This window comes from Wolffia australiana, chromosome 11 (genome assembly GCF_029677425.1).
Source record: "Wolffia australiana isolate 7733 chromosome 11, ASM2967742v1".
In the NCBI taxonomy this organism is placed as follows: Eukaryota; Viridiplantae; Streptophyta; class Magnoliopsida; order Alismatales; family Araceae; genus Wolffia; species Wolffia australiana.
Window position 1 is genome coordinate 16473573 of NC_135845.1, and position 11130 is coordinate 16484702.

Consider the following 11130-nt stretch of genomic DNA (forward strand, 5'->3'; position numbering starts at 1 on the left):
GCAACAAACAGTGGATTCAACAACAATGGAGGATCCCCTCCTCTCGTCCGCAAAGATTCGGCAATGAAACCCTAGGACAGCAAGAGCCGTCCAAAATTCCTCACGATAAACAAGTTCTCTGCCTTTCTCTTTCTCTCAAAAAAAAGGAACAGAACAACAACAACATTTTTTTTCAAAACAAGAACAACATAACTGGTCTCCATGTTCCCCCCCCCCCCCCCCCTCACTTTTATAGTAAAAGGAGGGGCAGTTGTGGGGTGCCCTAAAGGGTCCCCTTTCAAGGAGGAAGTTATTGGGATTTCTCCTAAAAGGGTCCTTTAAGGGGGAAAAGAAGTCAGACATGGACTTCCCCCCTAAAGGTGCAAACTAGAACATCAAATAAACGAACACATACTGCGGAGGCCCGTACACACGCAGGAGGGAGCCTCCCTACAGTCATAATGACAACGAAAAGGAAGAGTAAAATGATGCAATGACGGACCCGTACACAAGGAATAGACCGTCATAAAACCGTAAAGGAACAGGACACATAACAAGAAGATGTGAATGGAGCTTTCTCAAACTTGATAGCGGAAATGCAGGTTCTTCATATCGGCTCGACCTCTGCAAAATGGCTGGTGGGGAGTTTGGACGTGCTCGATTAGATGGTCCTCCATCAGAGAACATTTGGTTAAATGGATGGCTATGATTTTTCCAACTTCAGAGTTTGATATCTGATGATCTGGGAGGTCTATTCACCTAAATTTTTGAGAGTATATTCATCTTTATCCCCTTTTTCCATCCATGCCAAATGATCTATAAATGAGGTGTGGATATTTTACCCTTAAGCTTGCATATATTTGTGGGCTAATTGAAAGAGTGTGAGTTTATGAAATCCATTAAGCTCATTCTTGGTGTCCTATGTATTTGCAAAGAGACATAAAAGAAGAGAGAGAGCTTACCTGCACACAAATGTCATGTTCCTGGCCAAGCATAAGGACCAAAGATAAGTATCATCACCTTATATTAGTTTTTTTCATCATCATCATTACCTTCGATCCATCTCATCATCACATCTTACCATCACATCATGCCTTTACACCTTTCCTTCATGCATTACACCTTACACATCACCATATCTTTATCACCTTATCATTATCCTACTTACACCATTTTTCTGTCATCACATCTCTAACTATTTATTTTTCATATCTATTTATCATCACTCCCTTCTCTATCTCACTTATTATTATAATCGTGTTCATATCATTTTCTCCTATCTACGATAATCATGTTAATATTTTTCATAATTTTCACCTATCGACTCATATTTTGCTCATCTATCTACACCATAGTTTATATGTATCTCCACTCATCTCATTAAACACCATTTAAAGAGTAAATGAAATTACTATTCCCCATGGAGATGAGTTTTACTCATTTTTGGCTTCATTTATTTATGTGAGTGGAGGCTATTTTATAGAGTAAATGAAAAAGACCACTGGTGAATTAAAACCCTAATCTTGAGTTTATCAAATACACACACATTTAAGAATAAAAAAATCACAAGCATGACTCTAGATAAAGAGGAAAGTGAACATAACCTGAATCCTAAAATAGAAATGAAACACATCAATGGTTGGATATATCACAATGTTAGAAACATCACTAAAGGGACTGAACAAATGTAAAAGATCTAAGGTTATCAATCTAATAGGACTTAACCACACATATAAATTAATAATTCTAACATCTTACATTTTTGGGATTATGATGACTGCAACCCAGTTCCCTTACCTATTTTCTGCTAGCCTCCCTTTGCTGCCATCTCTCTAGTAACTAACAAAGTTTGCTAGCCCCACCGCTCCTACAGCTGCTATGTCATAACTCTAAAATCCTTCTCAAGACTGGAGAGTCCAAGTCGAGACTGTCTCTATTCGTTAAGGGCACTAGTAAATAGTAAGTTGTGTAAAAATATTACAAAAGTAAAATTATCCAACACCTGATATACATTTCTGACATTACAAATCAAAACCTAAAAAACAACATAAATTGAAAATGCACGTGGATACCATACAGGATGTCAGATAATATATTTCTTTTCTTTATCCTAATACAGAATCAGGGAATGATAACATAATGGAAAATTATGTACAAATCTGATGTCGGATGTCGTCGGAGACCTCGTCTGGTCGGCACCGAGTATGATGGCTCGATGCCAATAAGAGATGGTGGTATCGAACACCGACGGTGTCGTTGTCCGATCGGTAACCCTAACGGGTTGATGTAACTACGATGAATGTATGAATGTCCTATGTGTCATACGTGCAGGCTCCGACTCGAGGGAGGCGCCGAACTCCAGCTTGGACGGGGGGGTCGCCGGGTGACGGCGACAGTGCCCTCTCGAACTTCGTCGGAACGACGAAGGCGTCTACAGCCCTACGGATTCTATCCGTAGGGCTCGTACGTAACAAACGTACTCGTCTGTACTGGTAAGACACTAACAGCGTCGTAGTTCTCTCAATTTCCCTCTCTCACCTACCTAGCCCGAGCACGAGTCAAGATTAAAATATACTGCAAAAGGTAAATAAACGAGCGACGAGAGAGGATGGCGTACCTCGTCGGCAGTGGCTCGTCGTGCAGGATTTGCCGATGTCAGTGGTGATTTGGAACGGGTGTGGTGAAGAGGCACCGGAGAGCGAACGGTGGCTCGACAAGCAAACAAAGATGTCGGAGCAACTGGTAAAGGTCGGAGAGGAGAGGAAGACGAGGGACGTGGCATCCGTGGCTCAAGCTGACAACCGGTCGCAGTCGGCGCATTTGTGGTGGACTCACAACACTGACACGAGGGGCAGCTACGGCGAGCAGGCCACAACGGGTTGATTCGCTTTGATAGCAGAATACCCGTTCGGGACGCGGGGACTGTCGGAGGTGGTGTGAGTGATCATTCAAATTCACCGGATGGCGGGGACCAGCAAATATGGTGGTTGGCTACCTTCGCAAGATGGCAATAGATTCTCAGTCGAATGAGCTTCCGACCTGGCCGGAGTCCTAGTCAATTCTGAGTCATGGCCAAGCTGATTTTCCTCCCCAGCTGAGTTCACATTCTATGCAGTTCCCAATCAAGATTGGGTCATCACCGAGCGGGTTCCCATCAATCAAACTCTCGTCCAGTGGGATTTCCCTTCACATGGAGCCAGAATCGAGGGCATACCCAATCAAATGAACCTTCCGTCCGATCAGATTTGCGTTCAATTTGAGCCCCGATTGAACGTCTTCCCAATCAGTTGAACCATCGGTCTGATATGGATTCTTGTTCAATTGGAGCTCTCGGCCAGGAGTGTTGGAAGAATTTTCGTGCAGGCCGTGAACGCAAGATCCCGCGGTGGCTGCAGATGCCTCTCGGTGGCAAAAGTCCGTCAAGATCCCGCGCGAACGGCATTTGACAGCCCGCCGAAGAATTGAGGGTACCGACTAGTAAGTCAATGCCTGGCACCGTCGCGTGCTTCCCACATAAATGGGGAGATTTGGCATCGTCCGGGAAGACGATGAGGAAGGCTGGTCTTGGAGTAGCGTGCGTCCTTCTCCTCCTCACAGGACTTCCCCTTTCCTCTCACTATTCCCTGTTCAATGGTCGATCTATGAGCGACAGATCATCAACAATCTCTTGAACTCATTGTCGTCCGACGATGGTAGGAAGTTTAGCTCTCCCAACAGGATCTTCACACACATACCTTTCAATTAGGAGCCGGGAAACACCAGTATGCCAGTAGAGTTCCCTTCCCCCACCTTCTCGTTCTTCCTCTTCTCCCCTCCTCTCTGAATCTCTTCTCTGAAGAAGGGGGAGACCAGAATTTCAAACGGCAATACTTCTTGTTCTTCCTGGTCTAAGGGGGCTAGGGTGCCTCCTTCTTCCCTTATAAAGGGGAAGAGGTCAATGGGCCCTCCCCCCTTAGTGGGTCAACAAATAACAAGAGGGTCCATAGGGGGGCCTTTATAAACTGGGCCCCAATTACACATAGAAAAGAGGGGGGGGGGGGGGGGGGGGGGGGGGGGGTTAAAAACAAGATAAAATAGGAAAAGGGGCCAAGGAAGGCCCCTTTCCCTTGACGATAAAACGATGAACGGACGAAACACGTCGCCATCAAACGATAACACGTCGTCGACGATCTCCGATGGCGTGCGCCATTAAAATCTTGTATGAAAGCCCTAACATTGTACCATTAGTGGAGTGGTAGCACCCTAGTGCTTAGTTTTAATCCACAACGCAATCAACTTTTATGCTGCGTCAATTCTGCAAACACCCTGTTTTGTAACTAGTGACATTTATAAGAATAGGTTGGATACTTTGATGAACATAATTTGGATGAAGCATGCTATTTAAGAAATGATAAAGTATGATATCTCAAAGTCTATGATATAATACAAGATAAAATCAATTTATTCCTCAACTTATCTACCTTTTATAACAATTATACACATCTTAGTAATGATTATTTCCACTGGTGTTGAAGCAATTGATCTTGATGTCTTTGAGAAAATAAAGGTAAATTATTCAGAGATCAATACCTCTTTTTTTCCACTAATTGTGAGTTCATACATACATACTCATTTCTCTACTTATCTACCTTTTCTAACAGTTATACACATCTTAGTCATGATCATTTCCACTAGTTTTGAAGCAATTGATTTTGATGTCTTCGAGAAAATTGAGGAAAATTATTCAGACATCAATACCCCTTTTTTTCCACTAATTGTGAGTTCATACATACATACTCATTTCTCAACTTATCTACCTTTTCTAACAGTTATACACATCTTAGTCATGATCATTTCCACTAGTTTTGAAGACAATTGATTTTGATGTCTTTGAGAAAATTGAGGAAAATTATTCAGACATCAATACCTCTTTTTTTCCGTTAATTGTGAGCTCATACATACTCTTTTTTTCCATTAATTGTGAGCTCATATATATATACATACTATCCTTCATATCCGTCTCTGAAGAACTCTCCCTGCAAGTGAGCAGCAGGATGCAGCGTTCGCTTCGCCGTCTTCTCTCCAGAGAAATTCTTCAAGGAATCCCATTTATAACTGCTGGATCATGTTCGCGGCGTGGGTTTTCCTCTTCTTCTGAAATCTCAAGCTCGTTTCCCGATCCTCCGACCCCCGACGAGAAAGATGCAAACCACACAATTTCCCAGGCCGCGACATCGATCTCTGTGGATCGATCTGGGTTATTCAATCATACTCGTGCGTGATCTTTATCTCCGATTCTATTTGATTTTTTTCTTTTTTCACATTTAAGGTGCCAGTGTCTAGACTAATTTTTCCGAACTCTTCTTTTGCAGAACACGGTCCCGCATCCGAAGATTCTGAACTTGTCAAGCATCTTAAAAGTATAATCAAGGTCGATTTGAATCTATCTCTCATGCGTTACATCTCTTGTTCATCTGTGATAATCTTTTTTTTTTCTCATAATCGACGTCGCACTGACATTCAATTCTGCTTTACAGTTTCGTGGGGGTCCGATTTCAGTAGCTGAGTACATGTCTGAAGTTCTCACGAACCCTAAATCGGGGTTCTATATCAACCGGGACGTCTTCGGTGCTGGTGGTGATTTTATCACTTCTCCAGAAGTTAGCCAAATGTTTGGAGAGGTAACTAAGTTTCAGTTGGTGATCTCCCTTTTGATTTACCTCTAGGAACTTACATTTTTCATTCGAACCTCTTGGTCCTAGTGTTTTTCTAGAACCTTGCCATGAGCTAAGCTTCTGGGTCAACGATGGCCATGACAAGGGGACAATGATGATGATGATGACGATTATTCATTATTGATTTCCAAGAGCCTTCATCACCGTCATCGTCTTTACACATCGGTTGATGATCAATCATCATTATCATTGTCATCGTCATCATCATCCTCATCTATCGGTTTTCAGGCTAATATCGAGCATTTAATCAAGGCATTGACATTGTCATTTGGTCTCCAAGAAATATCATTGTCCTTCTCGTATGTCATCCATGGGTTTTCAATCATGTCATACAGTTCCAAAGGGCTATCACTGTCACTTTCATTATCGTCATCATTGTCATTGTCATCCATCAGTTTTCTAGACAAGATGAGGCATCTAATCATAACATTCTCATCTGGCATCATCATCCGTCTGTTGAATTTGTCATCATCATTGCTATTCATTCAAGCCAAACATGGATGACAATGATAATGACAAGAAAAATTGGGATGATGACAACGATGATGATGATGTTCACCAACCTTACCATGTTTCATTTTTGACTCATGATTATGATTTTTGACTCATGACTCATGATTATGGATGATAATGTCCACCAGTCCTACCGTTTCATTTTTGGCTCATGATTATGACTTTTGACTCATGATTCATGATTATGGATGATAATGTCCACCAACCCTGCGGGAGAGAATGTTTGGGCAGTCTTTTCTCTTTTTGTCCGTTGTTTATCCTTGAGTAACCCAAGATCAAATTTTAGTTATGCTAATCCTATTCCTTTTGCTTTATCATTCACCTTATTAGATGGTCGGTGTTTGGGCAATGTGTCTTTGGGAACAAATGGGCAGGCCTGAGGAGGTCAACCTAGTGGAGCTCGGCCCTGGGAGAGGAACATTAATGGCTGATCTTCTTCGGGTACTTCTAAATTTGAAGTTCTGCTTCATCCGAGATCCTTTCATTGATGGATTTCAAGCTCGAAAAGTATTATTTAGGTGAAATTTATACCTTTTCCTTGCAGGGATCATCAAAATTTGAAGAATTCACCAAGTCTCTGAGAATTCATCTCGTAGAGTGCAGTCCCACGCTTCGTCAGAGCCAAATTGAAACATTGAAGTGTGATTCAGATCAAAATATCAGCGGATTGGTTGGTTCCCCCATCACGTGGCACAGTTCGTTTGACCAGGTTCCTTCTGGCCGTATGTACCCAATTGGAAAATCCCTTGGCTTTGAAGAATATTTTATTTACAAGTTTTTTTTTATCTTTAGTACCTACTTTCCGGTACCACTCATATTTGTTTAATTTTTTACTCTATTTTATGGGTATGATTAATGTAGTAGTATCTGTACTTGCTTAATTTAGTAGTTTCTACATAATAACTAGAAATTAAATAGGACTGTCCCATTCAATTTAGCTTGTTTTCAACCTTCTTGTGTTTAACAATACAGGCTCTAGATGATCACCAGAAATTTTAGAAGGTTTTTCATTTCCTAAGTTTAACGTCTTCCTGTCTTTGAGTTTGATATGCATTTTTTTTCACATTTTTGCTAAGTTTACAGACCTGATTATCAATTGTCCCTTGCTTAGTCTAATTATTCCAAGTGACATGGGGATTCTATTATTTTTTTCCTCAGGACCCACAATCGTGATTGCGCATGAGTTTTATGATGCACTGCCTATTCATCAATTTCAGGTTTTTTAGTCAAACTCTTGCTGAATCATCTGCCTTGGTGTTTAGTGTTCGCTTATCTCCATTGAGATACTTTATAGTATGAACTTTGCAGAGAACTTCCCGTGGATGGCGCGAGAAGATGGTTGACATTGCAGAAGACTCAACGTAAGGATTCAGTTACCCCATGAAACGGATGCTGAACGTTCATAGCATCCCTCTCTCTCTTTCCCTACCTCTCTCTCTCTCTCTATGTCCCCTTTCCTCCCTCTCTCCCCCTTCTTTCTCCCTCACTACCTCCCTATCTGTCTCTCTCCTCTTCTCTTTCTCTCTCTACCCTACCTCCCTCTATCTCGCTCTACCTAACACCCTCTTTCTCTTCCTCTTTCTGCCCCTCTCTCCCTCCCTCCATACCTCTCACTTTCTCTCCTCTCTCTCCCTCTGTCTCTCTCCCTACCTCCCTCTTTTTCTCTCTCCCCTCTCTCCCCTTCCCTTCCACACTTCCTCTTTCTCTTCCTCTCTCTCCCTCCCTACCTCCCTCTTTTTCTCTTTCCCCCCGCTCTGTCTTTCTCCCTACCTCCCTTTTTTTCTCTTCTTCTCTTTCCCTCTGTCTCTCACCCTACATCCCTCTTTTTCTCTTCTTCTCTCTCCCGACCTCCCTCTTTTTCTCTCCTCCCCCCTCTCCCTCCCCCTTTCCCTCCCTCTCCCCTCCCCCCTCCCCCTCCCGCATTCTCTTCCTCTCTCCCCCTTCCTTCCTCCTTTTCTCTCTCCCCCCTCTCCCTCCCCCCCTTCCTCCCTCTTTCTCTTCCTCTCTCTCCCTCAACTCCCTACCTCCCTCTTTTTCTCTCTCCCCCCCTCTCTCCCTACCTCCCTCTTTCTCTTCCTCTCTCTCTCTCCCGCTTTTTCTCTCTTCCCCCCCTCTCTCTCCCTCCCTACTTCCCTCTTTCACTTCCTAACTCTCCCTGTCTCTCTCCCTACCTCCTCCTTTTTCTCTCCCCCTCTCTCTCCTCCCTCCCTCCCACCTTCTTTCTCTTCCTCTCTCTCTCTCTCTCTCTCCCGCTCTCTCTCCCCCCTCTCTTCCTCCCTACATCTTCTTTCTCTTCCTCTCTCTCCCTCTGTCTCTCTCTCTCCCTCCCTCCCTCTTTTTTCTCTCCCTCTCTCTCCCTCTCTCCCTCCCTCTCCCCCCCTCCCCCTTCTCTTTCTCTTCCTCTCTCTCCCTCTGTCTCTCTCTCTCCCTCCCTACCTCTTCTTTCTCTTCCTCTCTCTCTCGCCCTCCCGACCTTTTCTTTCTCTTCCTCTCTCTCCCTCTGTCTCTCTCCCTACCTCCATCTCTCTTCCTCCCTCCTTATCCCTATCTCCCCCTCTAACCTGCTCCCCCTCTCTCCCTCTTTCTCCCCCCCCTTTTTTCCTTCCTCTCTCCCTCTCTCTCTTCCTCGTTGACCCCTCTTTCTTCCTCTTTCTCTTTTTATATACTTCTCTCCCATCTGTTTTTCCTCTCTATGGCAGCTTCCGCTTTGTTCTTTCTCCGCAGCCCACCCCGGCCACTCTCTACCTGATGAGACGGCTCAAGTGGGCAGCTGCTGAGGAATTTGCACAGATGGATCACATTGAAGTCTGTCCTCAGGCAATGGAGCTGACAGAGACCATCTCTAAGAGGCTCGGTGTCGACGGCGGAGGAGCCCTCATAGTAGACTATGGTCAAAATAGCTTAGTCTCGGACAGTCTCCAGGTTTGAATAAGTTCACGTTCTGCAACACTTATGGTACAAGTTAATAATACGCCAAAGAAATAGGATGCTAACTGTACCTATCTGCAGGCCATCCGGCAGCACAAATTTGTTGGAGTTCTTGATGATCCCGGGTCAGCCGATCTGAGCGCTTACGTTGATTTTGCCATGATCCAGCGGTCTGCTGAAGAAGCTTCCGGTACTCTCCTCCCATATCTCTCTCTCTTATCCACCCCATTTGTTTCTCTCTCTTTCTTGCTTTCTTAAGATTCATTGTTTTTAAATCTCTCTTGCCCATCAATCTTTCACTCCTTTCAAGTGTGGTATCCCCTATTTCCCTTGTTAGTTCCCTCTATTTTCCCCCTTGTTCTCCCTCTCATTCCCTGTCTCTCTCTCTTTCTTTGTCTCCAATCTCCAGGTGTTTCCTTCCCTCTTTCTCTCTCTCTCTCTCCAACCTTCCTCTATTTCCTTCTCTCTTATTCTCTTTTTCTGTCTCACCCATTTATCTTTCTGCCTACTCTCTTACTTTTTTACAGTGCATTCTGTGGCCCCCCATTTAATTTCGTCATTCTCTTTTTTTCTCTCGTACCTATTTATCTTTGCCCTCTCATTTGAATATCTCTCTTCTACTCTCTTACACTCGTAAATTTCATTCTCTGTACCCCCCTCTCAATCTCTCTCCCCTCCTACTCGCATCTGTTTCTCTCTCTCTTCTTTTTATCTGTCTTCAGTGCACCCTCAGCTACCAATGTTATCCTCTTTCTCTCTGTGTGCGTTTCTATTTCTTCTTCTTTTCTTGGTCCTCTCTTTTGGCAAAGATCAAACCCATGGGAAGTGAGTTTCTTGGTATGGTTCAGATCTGGTTACGGTTCATGGGCCTATATCCCAGTCCCAGTTCTTGGGCTCTCTGGGGATAAATTTTCGGGCCGAGGCGTTGCTACAGAGCTGCACTGAGCAGCAAGCAGAGGCTCTTCAGGCCGGCTACTGGCGTCTCGTCGGAGATGGAGAGGCTCCCTTCTGGGATGGCCCCGCCGAGCTTACCCCCATTGGCATGGGATCCCGTTACCTTGCCATGGCTATTGTCAACAAGAAGCATGGCTCCCCAATTCCTTTCCAATGACTCTTCTATCTTCTCATTCTCTTGGATAATACCACTAGGTATGTGTTGGTCGTCTTTTCCTTGACCTCCATCCTGTGGGCACATACTACCTTCTAATACTTTCTTCGGCTTATTTGATCTACTGTTCCTTCTGAATGATGAGATTCAACATACTTTTCATGATATGTGCTGTGATCTACATTACAGGCTGACGATTTGTGCTCAATAAGAAGAAACTTCTTATTAATGATCAAGAAATTCAATAATCATGTAATGTTAGTTCACGTATCATTTCATACAGTGATGTAACTGTTTATTTGATGAATCAAGGACTGATAGTAGAAGATGAAAAGGCCATTTTGAAGGTAAGGACTCAGTTGGTCAAAAGTCAGCAGCTACAAAAATAGAGTCACTAAGCCAATGGATACTGAGCACCCAGTAAAATTTAATACTTATTTAAGTCACTTAAAATACCATGGGCCAATCACGAACAATGCAAACTTGAGGTTAATGTCTAATTAGCATTAGTTAACTCATTCGAACATAGTCAAAAGTCAAGAAACTGTCAATTTGTTTGACCTAACTCTAGGTCGTGAGACGAATAGGGAGAGGACAGAACAGAACAAAAACAATAATAACTTCTATCTTTAATGTCGTCCCCTGTACCCTTCTATAAGAGGTACACGGATTGGGTACAATTATTGGGTCCATTACACATTACACGGATTGGGCCCATTACTCACTAAGTAAACAATAAAAGAAAACTAAGACTCTCCAGTTAACAGAAACACAATTCTGAGATTAAATGCATGATTATTTTTTTAATATCTCAAGAGTTTTGTGTATTTTAGTGAAACTTTTTATTCCCTCACATCTTAAGGAAGAGCTAAATCAATGAAATCATTC

General features: G+C 43.3%; 1 protein-coding gene across 1 annotated transcript; it reads left to right on the forward strand.

Moving 5' to 3' along the window:
• Positions 1-4988: 4988 nt before the first annotated feature.
• On the forward strand, positions 4989-10407 carry LOC144709657 (NADH dehydrogenase ubiquinone complex I, assembly factor-like protein (DUF185)). The gene is made up of 10 exons (XM_078583258.1): positions 4989-5232; positions 5331-5389; positions 5496-5639; positions 6537-6647; positions 6751-6928; positions 7365-7423; positions 7515-7567; positions 8906-9128; positions 9216-9324; positions 9983-10407. The coding sequence occupies exons 1-10, from the start codon at positions 5013-5015 to the stop codon at positions 10243-10245; spliced, it is 1419 nt and encodes a 472-aa protein (XP_078439384.1). The 5' UTR covers positions 4989-5012; the 3' UTR covers positions 10246-10407.
• Positions 10408-11130: the final 723 nt, after the last annotated feature.